Genomic DNA, 24455 nt, shown 5'->3' with positions numbered 1-24455 from the left:
TCAGTGGAAGAAACTGCCAGAGCCCCAAGCAGTTCCCCTTATAGAACCCACACACAGACTCACGTATTCAGACTCACTCCCTCTGAGCTCCAGTACCGTGGTAGCAGTGTGAAAGGCACCAGTGGTATACAGGGAGAAACTGAAGTGACTGGCATTAAGGTGAGCAGAGGCCACTGTCTCATTTCTAAACCCTCCCCTCATAGAGCCGGCAAGCCGTTGCCATACATGACACTCCATCAACTTGGCTAACACTGTATATATACCAGCCAAGATAGAGGCCTATACAGACATGCTGCATCTCCCTTCACAACTAAGAAGGAATACAACTACCTCAAAACTAGAGACAACAAGAAGTTCCAGAAAATCAAGATGCATGGAAGTCCAACAAACAAAGATATAAAGAAGAAATACTCATCCAGACAGGTAGGAGGGGCAGAGCCAGGGTGGAGAGGATGCAGTGTGGTGGCGGCAAGCAGCAGTGGCAGCGGCAGGCCGGTAAAAAGCGCAATCACACATTTTAAAAAATCAGGAGGGACACCTGGGGAGCACTCCCAGCATCAGACAAGATCACACAGCTCACTGTCCCAGTGCCGGGGAAAATAAAGCCTCTTTGCTTCTGACTGCAAGCCAGTGGGGGCTGGGGTGGAGGAAGAAACTGCTGGTCTCCCAACACAGTCCTCTTGTTTAAATGGCCCCCACGGTCCTAGAATGTCCACAGACCCATTCACTCTGGGAACAACAGCCAGGGCAAAAGCTAGAGAGGTGCCAGTCCCATATGAAAGTGGGAGAAGTGCCTGGAAAAGGGGCAAGTGCTGAGCAAGCCACATTGTTCCCTCTCAGACCCCTCTCCCACATATAGCATCACAACGTGGTGAAACGGGTCACCCTGTACTAACGAATCCCTAAGGCTCTGTCCCTTATAATGTAACAGGGGCGACAGCTCTATGTAAGACACAGAGGCAAACAAACACAGGAGTCTGTCAAGTTGAGGAGACAGAAAAGTATGGCCCAAAATGGGGAACAGACCAAGGTTTCAGTGGGAGTACTAAGCGATGGGGAGATAGCCAACCTAACAAATAAAGAGATAGCCAACCTAACAGATGTAGAGTTCAAAATACTGATGATAAAGATGCTCACAGATTTGACATATATACTTAAGTATGGCAGACACATAAGGGAAGTATGCTAAATGAAACAAAGGAAAATACACATAAAACCAGTGGTGAAGGGAAGGAAACCAGGGTTCAAATCAATGATTTGGAACATAAGGAAGAAAAAAACAGTCAACTAGTACAGAATGAGAAAACAAGAATTGAAAAAAATGAGGAGAGGCTTAGGAACCTCTGGGACAACTTTAAATGTGCCAACATCCAAACCATAGGGGTGCCAGAAGGAGAAGAGGAAGAGCAAGAAATCGAAAATATATGTGACAAAATAATGAAGGAAAACTCCCCAAATTTGGTGGAGGAAATAGAAAAGGAAGCAGAGTCCCAAACAAGCTAGACCCAAAGAGAACCACACCAAGACACATCATAATTAAAATGCCAAAGGTGAAAGATAAAGAGAGAATCTTAAAAGTAGCAAGAGAAAAGCAGAGAGTTACATACAAAGGGGTGCCTCAAAGACTTTCGGCTGATTTTCCAAAAGAAACTTTGCAGGCAAAAAGGGACTAGCAAGAAGTATTCAAGGTGATGAAAAACAAGGACTTATAATCAAGATTACTCTATCCAGCAAAGCTATCATTTAGAATGGAAGGGGAGATAAAGTGCTTCCCAGACAAGGTAAAGCTTAAGGAACTCATCGTCACCAAACTATTATTATGTGAAATGTCAAAGGGACTTACTTAAGAAAAAGATAAAAATTATGAACATTAAAATGACAACAAATTCAAAACTATCAACAACTGAATCTAAAAAATAAAAACAAAATCCAACTAAGCAAACCACAAATAGGAACAGAATCATAGGTATGGGATCATTTTGGAGGGTTATCAGCTGGGAAGGAGAAGGGGGAGAAATGGGGAAGTGGTTCAGGGATTAAGAAGCATCATTGGCTGGTACAAAATGGAGAGGGGGAAGTTAAGAAAAATATAGGAAAGGGTGAAGCCAAAGAACTCATATGTACAACCCATGAACTAAGGGGGTGGGATTGCTGGATATAAGCAGGGTACTGGGTAGAGGGGAGCAAAGGGGGAAAAATTTAGATACTGTAACAACATAATCAATAAAATATACTTAAAAAGAATTTGGCCAACACTATTTGACTGGCCTTGGTGATCCCCAGAGGCTCCACCACACCCAACTTATGGGCCCACCCAAGCTGCTTTTCCGTAGGAATGGCTGGTCTTGGCTCATGCTTCACAACTTCCCAAATCCTATCAAACAAGCAACAGCTGGCCTCACTAAGCTCCAGGTCAGGCACTAACAGCAGACAGCTTAGATTCACAATTTGGCTTCACCTGGGAAACTCCAAGCCCAGCACAAGAAGCAGCCATCTCATCTTGCTTTATAGCTCAGGCAGGGTGCCCTGGGCAAAATACAGGTGGGGGCTTGCCTTGGCCTGCACTACTCGGGAAACCCCAGGGCGAACACACCCAGTGGACAGCTACAGACCATGTTGGAGCACCACCACCCTGCCCCTGCATAGCTGATCCTCCATGGAGGGAAGAGTTTGGTGGTCAGTGGTTACAGCCAATCCTTACAGCTGACTGGCATGCATAAATCTCTCCCATTGATCTGCCAATAGCAACCAAGGCTCAACTATAAGAGGAGGCTGTACTCAGCCCACACAAAGGGCACACCACAAGTACCAAGCGTGGGTGATAGGGGAGGCTGAACTACTGGTCCCTACAGGACACCTACTACATTAGGCCACACTACCAAGACACGGAGTCATAGCAGCTCTACGCAGAAACAAATTTAGAGGCTGCCAAGTTGAGGTGGTGAAGAAATATGGCCCAAATGAAAGAATGGAACACAACACCAGGAAAATAACTAAATGAAACAGAAATAGCCAACCTATCAGATGCAGAGTTCAAAACAGTGGTGACAACAATGCTCAGAGAAATGACTGAGTATTGCCAAAAAATAAAAGAAGTGAAGATTATTCAAAGTGAAATAAAGAAAAATATACAGGGAACCAACAGCGAAGGGAAGGAAGCCAGAATCAAATCAACGATTTGGAACAAAAGGAAGAAATAAACATTCACCTGGAAGAGAAAGAAGAAACAAGAATTGAAAAAAACGAGGAGAGAATTAGGAACCTCTGGGACAACTTTAAAAGATCCAACATCCAAATCAAAAAGGAAGAGCAGAAATTGAAAACTTATTTGAGAAAATAATGAAATAGAAGTTCCCTAATTTGGCAAAGAAAATAGACATATAAATCCAGGAAGCACAGAGAGTCCCAAACAAGTTGGACCCAAAGATGAATACACCAAGACATATCATAATTAAAATGCCAAAAGTTAAAGATAAAGAGAGAATCTCAAAAGTAGCAAAAGAAAATAAGAGTTACCTACAAAGGAATTCCCATGAGACTATCAGCTGAATTCTCAAAAGAAACTTTCCAGGCAAGAAGGGGCTGGCAAGAAATATTCAAAGTGATGAAAAGCAAGGACCTACAGCCAAGTTTACTCTATCCAGCAAAGATATCATTTAGAATGGAAGGACAGATAAAGTGCTTCCCAGAGAAGGTAAAGCTAAAGGAGCTCATCATCACCCAGCCATTATTATATGAAATGTTAAAGGGACTTATTAAATAAAAAAAGAACATCAAAACTATGAACAACTGAATCTAAAAAATAAAAACAGAAACAGAAACAAACTAAGCAACAACCAGAACAAGAACAGAATAATAGGAATGGGGGTCATTTGAAGGGTTATCAACTGGGAGGCAGAAGAGGGAAAAATGGGGAAAAGGCACAGGGATTAAGAAGCATAACTAATACGTACAAAACATACAGAGGGATGTTAAGAATAGTATAGGGAAGGGTGAAGCCAAAGAATTTACATGCATGATGCACTGACATGAACTAAGAGTGGAGGGATTGCTAGGGGTGGTACCAGGTGGAGGGCTGAAAGAAAAAATATTGGGACAACTATAACAGCATAGTCAATAAAATATACTTTTAATAAATTAAAAACATAAGTGACTCTATTCATGAGGTTCCCATGTGACCCAATATTTATATTGAGGCCTATCATCCTTAGATTTTATTTTATGTCCTTAAACGAAATTTGGAACCAAATAAATTACTCCTGGTCTATTAGTCCTCTAAACACAATGTAGTATTACCTGGAATTTAAATGTAAGTTCAAAACTAGAAATTCAAAGGAAATATGTACATATAGAAATAATAATCTTGTTCTCAAACAAGCCTGGTTTCTCTTTTGTGCTGATTTTTCATAAATAGCTCAGTATCACTCAGGGAGAAAATCTACAAAAATATGGGTTTGTATACAGAAATTTAATAGAACAGAATACCAGGTCCGTTCTCATTGCTTCATACTACTTTCACACATTAAATCTTGGGCACAGACACAGAGGTAATGTGTGTGTGTGTGTGTGTGTGTGTGTGTGTGTGTGTGTGTGTGTGTGTGTGTGTGTAGCAGAAACCTACCATAAGAAAAGAACATGTCCTCTGAACTGAGTAAAAACACACTGGGAAAATATTCTTGGATAGTAAAGTTGGTATCTTAAAAGTATTTTATCAGTATTCAGTTCTGAATGATCTCTTATAAAACACCACAGTATCTGAAACTCCTTCAAACTTATCAACCTTGTCAGGGAAAGTTTAACATGTTTATTAAATCCTAGCTAACATAATACGTTTGCAGCTTTATTTCTAAAGTGCAGAGAGGTTGTCACCCTATTCCAATTTCATTTTCGGTAAAGCTTTACAACTTTTAACCTTTAAACAAATAGTATAGTCTATTCATATTATACCTGTAACTTTGGCATTCCGAAACCTATAGTCACCGATTAAAATCTGCAAACTGTTCCCTGGAATCAGGCCTTTTTTTCTTCTGTTTAGATTTTCCACCAACCTAAATAATAAATGAATTAGTAGCCAACAATGGTAATGTAAGCTAATAAAAAACACAAAGACATTGCATTGCAGCTCAAATTTTCACAAAGCTATTGCACGATTCAAAGACCTTCATTCACAAAGCTATTGCATGTGTTCAAAGATACTGTTCTTGAGTCTTTTGAGTAACCTACAAAGGATTGAGATTTCTAGCAAAAATGGTTATAATTTTAATGGCACATCATTAATTTTCACCCTTGTGTGTATATTCTTCCATCTTTAGGGTCAGAGTACACGGTCAATATAGCATTTCAGTAAAGTTATTGACACACTGAAACGATTTCATATAAAATTTCAAAGATTTATGGAAGCTCCATTTAGTCCTCTTCCAAACAATATTCCTTCCTGCTTTGGGTTTTCTAAAATTAAACAGTACATTTGGCAGAACTATCTTTGCAACTGGTGCTACGTTAAGTCAAACGCATAAGGATAGGGTCAATTATTTGAACTGATATAGAGAAGTGTGGCTATGCTAAAGGAGCGAGGCATGGTCCCTGGCACTCAGCAGGCATTCATTAAAGATGTGATGACTTAAATTACCCCGTGTAATGCAATCTGTAGCCATTCCAAAGCCAGATGTATCAGCTGGAATGTCTGAGCCAATGGCAAACCACAAAAGAGCATGCAGACTCATAGCATTTCATTCCTTCAAAGCATTTTTCACTCACCAAAGGTTAACATTCCTATCAGTGAGCTATACAGGCATGGCTGAAGCAATGAAAATGAAACACTGATAAGAAATGTGATAGTTCTGCTTCTTGAGACTGTATAACAAAGATACAAGTAAAGCAGAATATTTGATTAGATATCCATGTGCCCCAGGTGGAAGTCATCACAGGCAGGGAGAACGCACCTACCATTGACCCTCAGCATCCTCATGGAGAAGCTGAATGACATCTCCATTTCTAATCAGGGGGTCTTCTGAGCCTTTCTTCCTGCAATCTGCTAGGGGTTTATATTTGTCTGGAGACTGTAAGGTTGTTTTGAAAAATTACATTATAAACTTGATTGCAAAACTACTTGCACAACTGCATGCTCTAGGACAGAGAATTCATGTGGTACTTCAATGGTAAATGTGGTAGCTGCAGCAGCTTTGCAGGAGCAAACAAACATGAAGCAGTTTGTGATGGGGATAAAAAGCAGAACATGTATTTAATTAACCTTAAGAACTCACTTTTATTTGCAAAAAGAGAATTACACCATGAACTACACAGAGAATAATAGAGCACAACTAATTTAAGTTACATGAATCATAAGCATATATCCAGAAAAAAACAAACATAAAAGTAATTTTTAAATACTATTGTTTGTAATCTACTCTCATGAAAAATTTATCTTGCCAAATACAAAAGGCAGTGGCCCTGAACAAAGATTCACTAATGACCCCACGGGCTTTCTAATCTTTATACTGTTCGCCACCAGTAAAAATAATGGGCACAAAAGCTCTGGGTCCGACAAAAGCAGGTTAAATGTTGTGCTTTAATTTGCACTAATCTTTTGCAGCTATAATTTTAACTTGATTCATTAATAAGCTAAAAAAAAATTCAAGGCACACTGATTGCATTTGGTTACAAAGTAAATGGAGAAGAAATAATAAATCTCATGTCCAAAAGTATTTGGAGATGTTTCCAGCACAATATCTAACACATTGAATACATGATTTCAAAAAGTAAGAGTACCATAATTAAAATTTTAATGAAAGAAAAGAAATAATTATGTGATGTCGATTCTTTACACATCCAAAGGAATTAACCTAAAAGCAATATCCACGTTGCTTGGGCTGAATGTCTTTTGAGCAGTACTTTTATCAAATGGGCTGAGGAGCAGGCAGGAAAGAGTTATTTGCCATTTAACAGTAACTTCATCAAATTAGGAGATTCATCCCCGACACCAGCCTCTACAAGGTAAGCAGCACCCATTATTTCTCACTTTTTTATTTGATAAAGTGAGACTAAAAAGCAGCTCATTGCAGCCCATTCTGCTTGGGGGTGGGGGGTGTCTTTCTTTTTTGTATGCACTTAACTGTTTTTATTTTTTCAGTATGTCTTCCTTAGTAACACACCTTGGAGAACTATTGGAAGACTAGAAGAAAACTGATAGGTTTTTCTACATTCTCATCCCCTATGATTAAAGCACTAACTAGTTTTGCATATTTGCTTTATTTTCCGACACCAAATCTGGGGAAATGCTTACTGAAGATTTTGTCAGTTCCTGACAATCCCCTCATAGACCATCTACAGTAAACGTTTAAACCCCAGCTGGCTTCACCTGAGTTTTCGCTCACATCTGATCTACTGCCCTCCTCAAACAGCATTAATTTTAAAAATAAAAGTCCTTTTTATTATTAGTCTCAATGGGTGGTTCTCAAAGTTTAGAAGGCATAGCTTTGGGGGTTCCCAACACCTTTCCAAGAGTCTGCAAGGTCAAACCTGTATGAAGACATTATTTACTTTTTCACTCTTATCCTCTCACAAGTATACAGTGGAGTTTTCTAGAGGCTACCTGATGTGTGATAGATAGTACAATAGACTGAGTGCAAAAGCAGGTCAAAGTGACTTGCAAAAATATTTAAAATGCCACTCTTCTCACTAAATGTTGTGTTTAGAAAAATGTAATTTTTAATAAAAATTGTTATTTATATGAACTTACAATGGTTTATTAATATTTAAAAATAATGAATAAATAACTATATTTATCAGTTTTAATTTGTAATATGGCAAATATTACTAGATGTAAACAAGAGCTCTTTGGGATTCTCAATAAACTTTAAGAATATAAAGGGTTCCTGCATTAAAAAGTTTGAGCACTGCTACTCTAGCCAATTAACACTGGACAAAACCTCTTAGCAGCACTGACCCTCAATTTCCACCTCTGTGCATTGGAGGTGATAAAGCCTGCCTTTCCTCTCAATAATACTATGAATATTAAATGGGAAATTATATTGTAAACTGTAAACTACCATATAAGTATGTTTATAGTCATTGTATTATTAGTAGAAAGAACATTCCGTTAGTTTTTTAAAGAAACCATTCAGGTCCATGCTCTGCAGTTTTGTGGTTCGCCATGCCATTATTGCCTTACCCCAGTAATTAAAACTGCCAAATTGATGCTGCTGCTCTGAAGGGCACCAAGGAGCAGTCCACTGCAAAGTACCATTCCCACCCTCCAAGCTGGTGACTTCAGAAAATTGGAGATACACCCGAAAAAGTCTAACTCACCTCTAATAATCCAAAAGGATCCTAACAACATTGCAAGCTACTTCTATAAAACACTTACTTTTACCCTAAAGCAACCTCCTTTAGTTTTATGGGGTAACCCCTTGCTCTAATATGCTGAGATTTAGTATAATTAGTACATTTTTGAGAGCCCGCTAAACCATATTGCCCAGATGTTTATTAAAGAATTTTTAACGTGTAACATTTATTTCCTATATTTTCCAATCTGGGATCTAAACTCATTTTCAAAGTACATTTTACACTCCTTTGTTCTTTGACTTTGTCTCATGTGCCTCAATTGAAAACACAGTGGTGAAATCCAGTGAAAGATAAAATTGGTCAATGCACAGAGACTTGGAATGATTGACTATTCATCTCCTCAACTTTAGTAGGAGGCTCGAGGTGTAGCTCAGACAAATTGAATGTTCGTAACTGTTTCAAATCTTTTGGCCATGGCATACACCTAATGACCTCAAGGATACTAACAGAAGATTGCCCCTGTGTACTTCACCTAGTTCATCAGTAAAACTGCTTCAAGAGTTTCTATTTATTTATTTTAATGTCATTACTAACCATCAGGGGTCTTTCTTCTTCATCTTCAACATAGGAAGAGCAGAAATAGTTGTCTGACCATGCATCATGCCCTTCAGAGATTTCTGCAGTCCAGACTATAAGAAAAACATGGAGGGTAGCAGTTACTTAATGCTGCTGGTCCACCACAAGGACAGAAGTAAAGTTACAGTAATAATCAAGGCTACAGTGGTCCAAGAATAGTATCTCCCTGTAATAAAACCTCCAATTACAACTGTACTGGTTTAGAATTGCTGATATTCAGAAAGGGTCTGGAATGTCATAAACTTCTTTATTAGGATGGTTTCAAGTTGGGGTTGGTGGGAGAGTTATTAAAATGATAAGTTAAATAACATTTCAGAGAATATTTACCTCTTCTTACAGAAAAGAATCTCTTCTGAAATTTTTTCTATAGTATCTGATTGGCCCATTCAAATAGCACTTATAACATTCTACCTAGTAATATTATTTTTTATTTGTCTTGTCTCTCTTATTAGGTAGAGACCATGTATTATACATTGCATGTCTCATAAGAACCTTGCATCTAAGAGGTACATCATTAATAAAATATTTTAAACTGAGCAATCAATATAAGCAGAGAATTAACAGAATCTCCACTTGGGTCACACTAAACACTAAACCACTCATGTAACCTTGGAACGGTCATGTCAACTTTTTCTGACTTGGTTTCCATGCCTACCAAATGATGACACTGATACTAGTCTCCCTCCTGACTTCTCTGGGGGCCACAGCATAGATGACCTGACAGAAGTGACCTTTAAATTTATAACTGAAAATTGAGCAACATTATCATTACTTGTTTTTAAAGACCATCATATTTAAATACTGCATATCATGCACTCTGATAGGCATTTTCTCCAGGAAGTCTATGTTATTGATCCCAGAGGTGTTTAGGTAACCCTCTGGATGCTTCTGCAGCACCTTGTACTTCCCTGTTAAAATAATCATCACATTTAATTTTAATTGCTTATTGAATTATCTTTCTATGTTTGTAGCTTTGTAGGGAGGACAGCTGAGTCAATCTTCTTTTTTAAAAGATATTATTTATTTATTTATTTTTAGAGAAAGGGGAAGGGAGGGAGAAAGAGATGGAGAGAAGCATCAATTACTTGCCTCTCATATGCACCTCGTCTGGGGACCTAGCCTGCAACCCAGACATCTGCTCTGACTAGGAATCGAACTGGTGACTTTTTGCTTTGTGGGAAAATGCTCAACCAACTGAGCCACACTGGTCAGGGACTGAAAGTATCTTAATTAGACAGTTTGCCCAGGGCTTAGCATAATTCCTGGAATATAGGCTGTGTTATATTTCTGAAACTAAACAAAATTTTTGAAATAAATTTAAATGAAACTATTTGCATTAAAAACTATTCCAGCTGTCAATGACTCTTTTCTACTCATTAAACCTGTGGTGAGTAAAGTAGGCATTCCTTTAAGCCAGTATGTGTTTTATTCATCCCTGTATCCTGTGTAGAAGAAGTTCCCAGACTTGAAAATGCATCAGAATGACTGACATGGAGAACTTATTCAATCACAAATGACTGCATCTCACTCTTAGAGTTTCTGATTCAGAAAGTCTAGGAGAGAGCCAGAGAATTCACCTTCCTTACAAATTCCCAGGTGCTGCTTAATGCTACAGGTACAGGAACTGCACTTGGAGAACCACTTCTCTGCAGTGTCCACCAGCATCTTGCATATGTAAGACATACAAGCCTTATAAAAATGGGTTAATTTTGTTTTCTTTATATCAAGATAATAGACACATAGATTCTCAAAATTAACAATGGGAGAAAAGAATTTGCACAGCCATGAATCTTACCTTTGGATAACCATGACACATACCTGTATTGGCTTCTGCTTGAACTGCGGTGATTGCCTTACAGACCCCCACCACAGCGCCAGTGTGCTCTGATTCAGTTTCCTGAGGGCCTATAAAAGCCCCCTCCTGCCTTCTGAAATAGTAAATATGCAAAAATCAGCGAGTTTTTGTATCGTCCAAGAGTAATAAAAATTTTTAAATGTTACTTTTTCTACTGATACCATGTATCAAGAACATACCCTGAGAACCAATTCAAACAGAGCTAATTTCACCTTATACTTAAGTCTCTGTGGTAATAGTTCATAATATATGAAAGCTTAATTCCTAGGATCCAAGCCAGCAGGGTTCCTCTTTAATATGCATGAAAAAAGTTACTCCCTTCTTGACCTAAAGCAGGTATAGTGTTTAAAATCCTCATAGCATATTATATTGTATATTTGAAATTTTCTAAGAGGTAGATCTTAAATGTTCTCAACTACACACGCATACACACACACACTCACACACACACGGATAACTATATGAGGCAATGGATGTGTTAATTAGCTTAACTATGGTGAATATTTCACAAGATATATGTAGTTTAAGTCCTCAAGTTGTACTGTTTAAATATATACAATTTTAACTGTCAGCTATAACTTACTAATGTTGGAAAATATAAACAACAAGAGAAATCCCTGTTACTCTATTAACTGTTAGCATTAATGAATTAAGTAAGATGTATGTAAATGACGATGAAACTCTAAACTGATTAAGACTATTGAGTTGTATCTGCTACTATAAAGTCAAAAACTATGTGAAATCTGAAGATTTTTACTTCTATAATATTTGACAAAAGATTGAGTACAGTATTCCCTCACTTATCACCGGTATTATGTTCTAGACCACCCCTACACCCATAATAGGTGAAAATCCACGAAGTAGAAATCTTACATTTATTTTAATATTTATATATATTGTAAGGCTTTATAAACCCTTCCCACACACGTATAAACCATTTCCAGTCCCTTATTAACCTTTTCCACTCCCTTATTCTTTTCCACACTTTTATAAACACTACTTATGTTCTTAAACATATTCTACACTCTTAAACTTACGTAACTTTAACAACATACATACACAGTACTGCAAAATCCCGCAATATAGCGAAAAGTTAACAATAAATAATTAAATATAATGTTTTTTTAAAATCCTGCAATACAGTGAGGCTGTGATAAGTGAACCATGATAGAGAGGGACTACTGTATTATGAAGATAAAGACTTGTAATGTGACTTTTAAATTGTTCTCCTATAGCCCAGATGAACCAACACACTTTTGCATCTGATTTTACCTACCTCTGAAAAATGACATACAACAAAGAGGAAAGGAATATTTTTAGTAGGTCATTCAATGATCCCTCTATCAAACAGAGGATGCATGGTAAATTTCTGTGTCAGTTTTAGAATCAGTGTGGTGAATCTTTCTGTATATCTGCAAATATTCTATGGAAACTACCTTTTAGGATTCCTAGTGGCAGAATGCAAGGTCCACATCTCTAAACCAGTGCTCATAAGTGCTATCTTTTTGGACTGTTACCTTCCTCAAAGACTTCATGGTTGTGTCCAGGCACAGCTCCCTCCAAAGATAGTACCTCATCTCTAACTATGTAAAAAGGGAGAACAAGTCACCAGCAACTGGTCTCCATCAAAGGGCCACAAAGCTGTGCGTCAGTAGAGACTGACAGTCCTTCATCATTCTTACAACTCTCTTTCTCCAATCAGATAGAAGGTGATGATAAATATGTTGAAGAGAAATCCATAAGTGCAGCTACCTTTATGGTAAGCCTACACGCCAAGTCCCCTACCATTCCATCCCCTAATGTACTGAGAACAAAGCATTTATAATCGTGTTTGACCCAAACTATTGCATTATTATTTTTTAAGTATATTTTATTATGTTGTTACAGTAGTTCAAATTTTTCCTCTTTGCTCCCCTCTGCCCAGTACCTCCCTTCCCCCAGCAATCCCACCCCCCTTAGTTCATGTCCATGAGTCATGCATATAAGTTCTTTGGCTTCACCCTTTCCTATATTATTCTTAATTTCCCCCTGTCTATGTTGTACCAACCGATTATGCTTCTCAGTCCCTGCACCATTTCCCCATTTCTCCTGCTCCCCCCTCCCAGCTGATAACCCTCCAAATGATCCCCACACCTATGATCCTGTTCCTATTCTGGTTTGCTTAGTTGGATTTTGTTTTTACTTTTTAGATTCAGTTGTTGATAGTTGTAAGTCTGTCATCATTTTAGTGTTCATAGTTCTGATCTTCTTTTTCTTAAGTCCCTTGGACATTTCATATAATAATGGCTTGGTGATGATGAATTCCTTTAGCTTTACCTTGTCTGGGAAGCACTTTATGTGCCCTTATGTTCTAAATGTTAGCTTTGCTGGATAGAGTAATCCTGGTTGCAGGTTGCCTTTCATCACATTGAATACTGCTTGCCAGTCCCTTCCTGCCTGCAAAGTGTCCTCTGAGAAATCAGCTGATAGTCCTATAGGCATCCCCCTGTAGGCAACTCCCCACCTCTCTCCTGCTGCCCCCAGGACTCTCTCTTTATCTTTCACCTTTGGCATCTCAGTCATTATGCGTCCTGGTGTGGTCCCTTCTGGGATCAGCACACCCAGGGCACTCCGTGCTTCCCGGACCTGTATGTCTATCTCCTTTGCAAAATTTGGGAAGTTTTTCTCATTTTTTTCAATTCTTGCTTCCTCATTCTGCACTGGTTGACTGTGTGTTTCTTCCTTATGTTCCAAATCATTGATTTGAATCCCAGTTTCCTTCCCTTCACCATTGGTTTTATGTGGATTTTCCTTCGTTTCAGTTAGCATAGCCTTCACTTCTTCTCTTATGCGTTTGCCGTACTCAAGCATATCTGTCAAACCTGTGAGCATCTTTATCACCAGTGTTTTGAATTCTGCATCTGTTAGGTTGTCTATCTCCTCATCTGTGAGGTTGTCTGTCTCCTCGTCACTTAGTTCTCCCAGTGGAACCTTGATCCGTTCCCCATTTTGGGCCATACTTCTCTGTCTCCTCATCCTGACAGGCTCCTGTGTTTGTTTGCCTCTGCGTCCCAAGTAGAGCTGTTGCTCCTGTTACGTTGTAAGGGGCAGAGCCTTAGGAATTCATCAGTATAGGGCGACCTGTTTCACCACGTTGTGGTGCTATATGTGGGGGAGGGGTCCGAGAGGGAACAATGCCAATGCCACCTACCCAGCACTCACCCCTTTTCCAAGCACCTCTCCCACTTCTGTACCATACTGGCGACCCTCTAGCTGCTGCCCTGGCCATCTTTCCCAGAGTGGGTGGGTCTGCGGACGTTCTAGGACCATGGGGGCCCTTTAAACAAACGGACTGTGGGGAGACTGGCAGTTTCTGCCTCCACTCCCAACTCCCAGCAGTCTGCACAGTCAGAAGCAATGAGGCTTGATTTTCGCCAGTGCTGGGACCGTGGGCTGCGAGGTCTGATGAGGAGTTGGGAACACTCCCCAGGTGTCCCTCCTGACTTTTAAAAATGTGTGACTGTGCTTTTTCCTGGCCAGCTGCTGCTGCCACCACCACACCGTGTTCTCTCCGCCCTGGCTCTACCACTCCTACCTATCTGGATGAGTATTTTTTCTTTATATCTTTGTTTGCTGGACTTCCATGCAGTTTGATTTTCTGGAACTTCTGGTTGTTGTTTCTACTTTTGAGGTAGCTGTATTCCTTTTTAGTTGTGGAGGGAGATGCAGCATGACTGTCTACGCCTCCATCTTTGCCAGAAGTCTATTACTGCATTATTTTTAACATCAAGGGAACAACTGTATAACTATTAAGGAGTATCCACCTCCAAGTATAAGGATAACACTGAGAAAATAATGTGTTTATGGAATTTGATAAGTTATTGCAAAACAGGCAGGTGTTTTTTGTCTGAGATGTTTCACATTACACAGGGAGAACAGAAGATTGTGGGAGTAATGGTTCTTAAAAAATAATTACTTACTTATTATTCTGCTCAGAAGAAAGCTGGCCCTGTTCAGTTAATTGATTATATTGCTGTTGTTGTTTAACTGTGGAATAAAAGAAAGTTTATATAAGCATCATTTAGAAGGCACATTTCTTCCTTTTTTGAAGACCAATGACCTTCACATATGCACATACATTCCCCCCATTCCCATTAGAGTTAACCTACACAGACTTGAAATAACCAGAGGGAAAGCCAGTCTGAATTTGGAGTATGAAACATGACTAAATAATGTAATATTTCATACAAGAAATCCAATTATATTACTAGAACCCCACCTCAACATTACAAAGCACTGATAATATTTGAGGTTTTAAATAGTTGCTTCATGAGAAAGACCGAGAATTAACACAGTTTGCTTGGTATTTCATAACTGTTTCTCAAGCACTAGAGTTCATTTACTAAACAGTTTATACAACCCAATGAGTCTTCATCTCCTACTAGTTAGTTTAACAAATCCTTTTATTGCAAATAATATAAAGTAATAATCAGCCCCATTCCCTGTAAAAAGTATCTCAAAATCTGAGTCAATGAAATATTACAGTACTTCTTGTCCTGAAAAATGCATGCTTAAATTTACCTGCCATAAGTTCTTGTTGCTTGAACAAAATACTTCTTATTTCTTTTAACCATATCATCTTCACATCTATATTCGAAGCCTAAAGGTTTTAAAAAGGGGGAAGAAGAAGACATTTTCCTTTAAAAAAAAAAAAAGTAATTTGGTTTATCAAATATGAGCCTGAACCTGAATCCTGAACCACCATGTTCAAGTTCTAACATTTTGATTCTTTGGATTTCTAAGAAGCAAATAAGTAGCCATCAAATTAGATGAAATAATAGTCAAAACCATTTTGAGCCCTGGTTGGTGTGGCTCAGTGAATTGAGTGACCACCTGTGAACCAAAAGGTTGCTGGTTCAATTCCCAGTCAGGGCACATGCCTGAGTTCTGGGCCAACTCCCCAATTGGAGGGTGTGTGAGAAGCAACTGATTGATGTTTCCCTCTCTTTCTCCCTCCCTTCCCCTCTCTCTAAAAGTAAATAAATAAACTCTTTATAAAAATATTTTGAAATTGCCCTTAAGTAATAATGCTCACAGAAAATGTGAAATATAATCACTTATTTTTCTTTGTAGAAGGGTCTTTTAAAAATATAAATGTTTTTACATTTAATTTTGGTAAAATAAAACAAGTTCTACTGTTTCTGAAAAGATAATCTATTGCAGAGTAATCTTGATGGTGACAGCATGGAAGCTTCCTTAAATACCTTCCCATTTCTTACAAAATAAGCTTGTTAAATGATAGCAGGAACTGTGGCCGGGTGGCTCAGTTAAGAGCATCATCCTGTACACCAAAAGGTTGTGGGTTCGATTCCCGGTCAGGGCACATACCTAGGTTTCAGGTTCAATCTCGGGTTGTAGCACATACAAGAGACAACCAATCAGTGTTCTTCTTTCTTTTTCTTTTCTTTTTTTTTTTCAGCCAGGGACTGAGACCTGGAGCTAAAAGTTTTTCGGTCAGCCAATCCCTATCCCTGTCCCCTTAAGTCTGAGTGACTTTATTAGAGATCTGGCTTTGGTGGAGTAGAGAGCTACAGGGCTTGGAGACAGACCCTGGTGCCTTTTCTTTGGGGAGGGAAGGCCACCTGCCCAATCCACGGGAAAGGGGGTGGCCAGCAGCTGACCTGAGCTGAGGCTGCCTTACAGAAGATGGAAGACCCAAGAGAAGGAGGGATAAATGTAGAAGTCCCACCCACTCACATGGGTAAAGGAATTGCCACTCACTTGAATCTCAACCCACTCCCGTGGTTTGGAACAAAAGGCAACACAATTGTCACCCTGCGGCCCATCTAAGCCTAAGGCAACCCCTATAGCAGAGCCCTGGCCCAACGACTCCAGCCGCGAGTTAGGCAGGACTTCATGAAGTATAGCTCCAGCACCCGGATTTCACTATGGGGAACTTCTACTACTCGTTTGCAATAACTAGAACTATGGGAGAAAGGCCCGCAGATCTCAGGATCCCCAGACACACAGCCTGGTACCTGAGAACTTTTGTATGTCTGGGAGACTGGGAGGTAGGGTGGGGTGGTGAACTCTGTAACACCCAGTCCTCCAAAATGAATACAAAAAGGAGAGCTTGTCCAAATTACCTCTGGACCTTGAGGATGAGATGAGGAAAGATAAATGCACCAGGCCTATTGGAAAGTCCAGCCAGAACACCAGTGTTCCTTCAAGGCCAAAGGCAAAAGTACAAGGAGGGGCACACTGGAGCCTTTACACTAAACAAGATACGGGCCTCCCTGTACCCTCAGACCTTAGGTCCTAGGCTTCAGGAACAAGAGACAGAATCACATCCGGGACTTCCACCCTATCCTTAGTGCCAAACAAGAGCAGACGTTGAAATGTGGGTGGGAGAGAAGGGATCATCAGACATACTGTCATTAGCACCTGAACCACATCTCTTCCTAAACCAGACACCCCAAGAGCAGAAAGAAATAAGAGCTGAGTGAGAGAGGGGTTGTGCTTCCATCACATTAAATTGGAGACTTGGTAGAGGTGGGGAGGGGTTATTTCACATCAGAACATTGATCACTGGCCAAGGGGAGGGTTAGGAGCAGTAGAGCTCTCTGTGTTCTCCCTCTCTTCATTCATCCTGCTTCTGTTTGGGCTTTTTGGGGTTCCGGGACCGACTCTTGGCTTTGCACAGAGGGCATATAGGTGCATTCCGGTGAATTTGCTGATGACATGACAGGCAGGCCTTCATAGGTAGGGGTTGCTGCCTGAAGGTGGCTGTCTGCCGGGTGTCCTGCTTCCTAGCCACTTGAAGTTGTTGGGCCGCAGCGGCTGCAGCAGCCAGGGACTCGGGGATGGGGGTGCTCTTGAGGCTCCGTCTGCCATTCCGCTTTCTGCTTCTCAAAGTAATCCAAGGACAGCTTCTCCTCCTCTTCACATAGGTCAGGGAGCCTTTGCAGGCCCAGAGTCATGCTCAAGGCATCCACATGTTCCTTCAGTGGCTTGTACTCATCATGGAGACGGCGGGTAGACTCCAGGAGCTTGTTTAAGTCATTCTCGGACTGTTTGATGGTATTTTCCATCACAATGATGTCAGCATGGATCTGTCGCAGTTCCTCCACATGCGCCATCTTCTCTTGCAGCAGGAGATCCCCAATGTTCTTCTTTCACACTGATGTTTCTCTCTCTCTTGCCCTCTCTCTCAAATCAATAAATATATCCTCAGGTGAGTATTAAAAACAGATAGCAGGAAGATTTATATCTCAATGAAACCAAGAAAACATTTTTTATGGATTGTAATCACCTAGTACAGAATTAAAACAAAGAAAAACAACACTGGGCACTTTCAACAGGTAACAGCAGATTCACCTATGACAAACCCTGATACAAATAATTATTGAAATGACAATGTCGTCTTGAAATGTTTTCACTCCTCTTCCCTTCCCTCAAACTGGTTAGACCTTACAGCACATCTGGCTAGGGCTTTAAACATAGTCTTTAGAAACAATGATCAAGTCTGAATCATCACATTACCATGTCTTGTCATCAGGTACTCTCTGAATGTCAAGCACAAGAAGAATTCAGAACTATTATCAATTTGTCTCCCCAGAAACTTGATGGGGACAGAGCAGCACCTGCCAGGCTTTTGGCTATCAGCTATAGTTGATAAATCTCCTAGTGAGGTCATGAAAACTTAAAGCCCTAGAAAGCACCATGAGCATATCTCAAGTTAAAAAAATTATATGGTATTTGTCACTGCCTGGCTTATTTCACTTAGCATAATACTCTCCATTTCCATTCATGCTCTTGCAAAGAGTAGGAGTTCCTTCTTCCTTTCTGCTGTGTAGTAAACTGACAGCAACCAGTGGGGTGGAAGAGGGGAATAATGGGGGAAAGAAAGGCCTAGTCAAGGAACATGTATGAATGACCCATGAAATTGGACAACAGGGTGGGGATTGACTATGTGAGTGGAGGTTGGGGTAAGCAAGGCAGGGGAGAGCAACAGGGGGGAAATTGGGACAACTGTAATTGAACAATAATAAAGGTTTTTAAAAAGGCAAAAAGCCACTGAAAAAATGTTTACCTATGTCACAAAATATAATCATGAAAGAATACTTAAGCGACGTCCAAGAGAGGATGAGAAGGTTTGTAATATAACTAGAGTAATTTTTCAATGACCCACCTGGACAATGTAAACTTCTTCCTTCCCACCGTAGCAGATCCCAAACTTGCGGTTGTCTCCCTTTACATATTCAGTGACTCCAACTTCATCCATCTGTAATATATTATATGTCAGATTTTTTATGAGTGCTTAATTTTGAATATGAAATGACAGTAAACCTATCCCCATAATATTCTCAATGAAACAGTTTCTTGGGAAAAAATACACATTTTATATTCCAAGAACATGAAGTGATATTTTGATCATAGACCTGAGTATTTAAATATTTTCACTGAATTATGCACTTATAGTACAGATTACATGCTCCATTCCAGTGATGGAAACAAAGGTTATCAATCTGAAGATCCAAGTAGTCCATCTAAGAATGAATTATTATAAATTCACTGTACACTCTGAAAACAAATTATGGTGTCAAACACAGAAGTAATCAAACAATGTGCAAAATGTCATCTAAAATTAATTTACATAGTTCTTTTTAATAATCATTTGCAAGATAAGTTAATCTTACAGATTATTACTTACCTGTATAGACACCCTACAAGTTACAAAGATTAGACTTATATGGGGCAGGGGAAAATCAGCCAGGTACACACGGATCCCTTCTATTTCCACCAATCTCTCAGCCTCTCTAGGAGACAAATAATCTATCATGGGAGGATGATGTCTTCTTGTAGCCAGTGAACCTTTATACACAATACAGTATTCCCTCACTTATCGCAGGTATTACATTCTAGACACCCCACGCCCCCCGAAAAGTAGGAACCTTAAATTTATTCTACACTCTTAAACCTACATAACTGTAACAACATACATATACAGTACCGCAAAATCCTGCGATATAGCAAAATATCCGCTATAAATAATTAAATATAATATTTTTAAAAATCCCGTGATACAGTGAGGCCGCGATAAGTGAACCACGATATAGAGGGACTACTGTATCCCTTCCTTACCAGAATTTTTCTTCTCCTCCCCATAATTGGGCAAAGCAGAAGTTTTTCCATTTTCACTCATTCTGTGCTACTATAGCATGGTCAATTCCATTTTGAGCAGTTTTACTCCTTTTTACCACAGACATTCTCCTTCAGTCTCCTTCTGCCTTCTCTTTTTCAATTCCTGCCTAATCATCTAAAGGAATATCTCTCTGTTCCATTTATGAGTCCCACAAAATAGGGCTGATAAGCATTAGAAGTAGTGCTAGTGATACCCTCATATCAAGAAAAAGAAAAGGAATCACTAAGAAATGAAACAGGACATATAAATGAAAGAGCCTGTGACATCTACCCAGAAGTTACTTTCAGAATGCCCCAGAGTATCTTTATATTCCTATTCAACCACTCTAACCTAATTCTGCTAAAAAAAAAAAAAAATCAGAATTTAGGATAAATAATAATCTAATATTCAATAGGTATTTAAATTGACTTGGTTTCAATACATGATTTTGTCGCAATAGCATGATAACATGGAAAGCACAAGGGCTTTGGAGTCCAAGAGGCTAGGGTTGGAATTGTATCTCTACCACTTAGCTATGTGTCCTGGTGAAAGTTGCTTAAACTTTCTGAACTTCAGTTTCCTTGACTATAAAATGGGAAGAAAACCTATTTCATAAACTGTTGTAACAATATAATCAATAAAAAACATAAAAAAAAGAAAACCTATTTCATAGAGTTGACTTAAGATTAAAAAAGAGGCATTAAATGCTTTGGTCATATACTGAGCTTTTTAAAGTATGAGTTGGCTTTCTCAGATTTCCGTTATTTGAATTGCAATAGTTTTTGTTATTTTTCATTGTATATATCTAGTACATCATTATAGATTAAAGGAGCTTTCTCAAGTTACCCTGGGAATCTATCCATTATATTTATGAGACAATATTGTTCTCAGTTTCAAACAATTCACTTACAAATGATCCACTGGTATACAATCCATTTATAATTTGTGGATTGCATATATTTTCTCAAATAACAAAACATAAAGGCTTTATTGAAAGGTTTATATTCATTAAATGTTTACTATATCATGAACATTTACACAATGGAGAACCAATAGGCAGAATTAATGGTCTAACTATATGAGTATAGTTATATAAAATACTATATAATAAATAATATGTAATTAAATTAGGCTGGTTCTATAGTTACACCTTGTGGTCTCTGCCTTGTCCTTCATATCTTCAGTGATGATTCCTAATAGCTATGAATATTTTTCTTTATTATAAAGCATCTTTTCTCACTATATGAGGTGTTCAGGGCCCCAATTTTTAACCTAATTTATGTCATATGGAAAATGTGAAAATGGCAACTACCTTGTTAAACATCACCCAGTGGGTGAAGAACTCTGGAATTATAACCAGTAACTACCAATATTTTCCCCCTTTTTATTGAATTTATTGGAGTGATAGTGGCTCACAAAACCATGCAGGTTTCAAGTGTACAACTCAACAAACATTATCTGCACACTGCATTGTGTGCCCATCACTCAAAGCAAAGTAGCTTCCCATCCCCATTTATCCCCCAAGATAACTACCAATCTTAAGACTTTTATTTATGTCTCTAGGATATTTACTTTTTGGATTCGTATTACTAAGAAATTGATCTTGAACCAAAAAAATGTAGCTAGGCTTAGCCCTGGCCACTGTGGCTCAGTTGGAGCATCATCTCATACACCAAAAGGTTGTACGTTCCATTCTGGGTCAGGGCACATACCCTAGGTTGTGGGTTCGATCCCCAGTTGGGGCATGAAAGAGAGGCAATTGACTTAATTTTCTCTCTCTCTCTTAAATCAATAAACGTATCCTCAGGTGAGGATTTAAAAATGTAGCTAGACTTAAGTGCTATGAAGCATTAGAGGCAAGATACTAGTAAGTAGCTGTACTTTGAAAACAGTTGAGATCAAAATAAAGAAAATGAGAATTATAACAGAATGCAATTAATATATATTAAAACTACATATGCACAGCCATCAGTATACGTTTATCAAGAACACACAAACTGAACAATATACATAAAATAAATTAGAATGCTTGCTACAAGGGTACAGAGGAGGTAAGTATGGAGAATGGGGATAAAAAGGAATGAATGAACAAGAACAGGCTTCCCAGCTTGGTGCAGTGATTGAGAGCATGGACTTTGGAGCCATCTGCCTGGGTCTGAAGCTACGCTGCACCACTTACCAGCTATGTGCTCTTGGGTAAATGACTCACCTCTCTGGAACTTAGCTTTCCCATCCCAAAAATGGATTACTAATAGTTCCTACTTACATAAGATTGCTATGTGGATCAAGTGCATTAACAATATTTATAAACATTCAACAGTTCCTAGCACATAGTAAGCACTATGTTTGTTAAATTTAAAAATAATAGATGACAATAATAAATGATTAAAGTGAAGACTCTGAAGAACTCAAATCTCTCCATCTGACTAACCTTAGGGACCTCCCTTAGGGCCTTTCCTTTGCATAGAAAGGGCCAACTTAAAATACAGCACACAATCATTACAAAGTATACTGTCATGCCAGGGAATTGCAGCCTGATATGATGAAGTCAAGGCAACAGCACATGAGAGTGAGAGAGAAGTTGCTCAGCATAGAGAGCACCTGCATTGATCTTCTCTACCAAGGGGAAGACTTTGAAACCAGTAACCCAGATTGTTACCTAACACCATGACTAGTAATGCTAGCAATTATTTAATTCTGGAATATCATCATAGGTAAGGAAGAGGAAGTAAGCATAGTGAGGCTTAAGAAATAGCCTAACTTCCATCTTTCTCTGAGAAGTAATCCCAGTCTAAATCTTTACAGGCATCTCTGATTAATCTCTTTTATTACAAATACCAAGAATTACTGGGGAACTAAAGAAAAATCAGACTCATTTTTTCCTTTCAATGTCAGATATTTATTTCCTGTATCTAGTAAGTCAACAAACCCATTTGTGTACCTTCCACTGAAATGGTTCTTACATCTGTCCAAACTCTGTTTTCATGGTGACCACTGTAGTTTGAATTCTCATGACCTCACTACTTGACACCAGTCCCTCCTCACTCTAATGTACTCTAGAAATGTTCGTTGGTGGGTCCATCATTGTGAATGATTAAATGTAACATGAAAAGTCAATGCAACCCTGGTTGGGTGGCTCACTTGGTTGAAGCATCATTCCCATACACCAAAAGGTTCGATCCCCAGTTGAGGTGAGTATGGGAGGCAACCAGTCCATCTCTCTTTCTCCCCTCTGCCCCTTGCTCTCTCTCTAAAATCAATAAGCATATCCTCAGGTAAGGACTAAAAACATTAAAAACTTAATAGAAACAAGAAACACTTAGGCATTAACTAGGTTACCCCACAAGTAAAAAGTGAACCAAACGGATTTGGGGCAAGCACATACATGAAGTTCAAGTACCTTCCCAAGAAATAGGTATACAGACAGAAAGAGACCTGAATCCTGTCAGAGATCAGGTGCAAATTCTTGGTTCTCAACCTATGTTTATTAAGAGACATAAAAGACCCTTTGAGATTTGAGGGGCTTGGAGCAGATGGGCATCTGTTACTTAAAAAAGTGAGAGTTTTAAAGAAATTGTGACACTGCTCTGAGTTCAGAAGTGAACAGGGAAAGCAGACAATAGAAAGAAGTTGGAGACTTAAGCCTGGTCAGGAACCTTGTTAGGAATAGCATGGAACTGGTGACCCCCTGGGAAGAGCAAAGAGCAGGGCCTGCTTATCCTAGTAGCCATCTGACACAAACATCTCAGGCCTATCTCAAAATACTTTTCTTGTCCTCTTTATCATTGCTGATAAAGATTCCATCAATTCTCAAATATAGGAAGGGAGACCAAAAATAAAACAAACAAACGAAAAAACCAACAACAACCCAAAACAACCTAGAATTTATTTATTAAAAAGTGTGTACTTATTCTTACATATTTAAACTTCACTTTCCAAGTGCTCTCCATTTGATGCAATACACCTATCGAGACTTTTCCACCTCTCAAAACAGTTTTTAAACTCATCGATTTTGATGCCTTGTAGTGCTTCTAACATTTTTTGTTTCACCTTTTCCACATCGGCAAAACGTTTCCCTTTGAGGACTTTTTTCATTGGGGGGCAGGGACAGAAGTTGCTTGGGGCAAGATCGGTTGAATAGGAAGGGTGGAGCACTGCGGTCATGTCATTTTTTGGTCAAAAACTGCTGAACACTCAGCACAGTGTGGGTAGGTGCACTCGTAAATCACCCATCATGAAATGGGCAATCGCGTTGAAAGAGTCTTCAAACAAATTCACTGAAGCCAAATGCAGCCTCTCACAATATCACCAACTAACTGCTCCACTGACGCAGATGGGTTCCTATAACACTCACCTAGAGGGGGAAGCCTGTACTGCAAGGGGCCTGCTCTCCAGATAATAATTCAGGGGTTTTTTGCTCCCCACCCCTTATATACAACTATCAAAGAACATGCTTGTGAAAAGTGACTAGTTGTTGGAGAATCAAGGGTAATAATTTTCTCTATTTTCCAAATTTTT

General features: G+C 39.1%; 1 protein-coding gene and 1 pseudogene across 1 annotated transcript in view; both read right to left on the bottom strand.

Moving 5' to 3' along the window:
- Nucleotides 1-24455, bottom strand: part of MCF2 (MCF.2 cell line derived transforming sequence) — an 83794-nt gene that overhangs the window by 3505 nt on the left and 55834 nt on the right. The window contains exons 22-28 of the mRNA XM_090265355.1: nt 18945-19037; nt 15335-15413; nt 14734-14800; nt 10738-10847; nt 8878-8972; nt 5947-6059; nt 4948-5048 (exon numbers count right to left, since the gene is read on the bottom strand). Of these exons, the coding sequence (XP_090121481.1) occupies nt 4948-5048; nt 5947-6059; nt 8878-8972; nt 10738-10847; nt 14734-14800; nt 15335-15413; nt 18945-19037 (658 nt within the window). The remainder of the gene's footprint in view (nt 1-4947; nt 5049-5946; nt 6060-8877; nt 8973-10737; nt 10848-14733; nt 14801-15334; nt 15414-18944; nt 19038-24455) is intronic.
- On the bottom strand, nt 16330-17928 carry LOC149990610 (zinc finger C4H2 domain-containing protein pseudogene; annotated as a pseudogene).

The sequence above is a fragment of the Furipterus horrens genome, unplaced genomic scaffold, assembly GCF_987537825.1.
Source record: "Furipterus horrens unplaced genomic scaffold, mFurHor1.1.pri manual_scaffold_17, whole genome shotgun sequence".
Taxonomy (NCBI): Eukaryota; Metazoa; Chordata; class Mammalia; order Chiroptera; family Furipteridae; genus Furipterus; species Furipterus horrens.
Note: the sequence above shows the minus strand (reverse complement) of the source record. Positions and strands in the feature narration are given on the sequence as shown.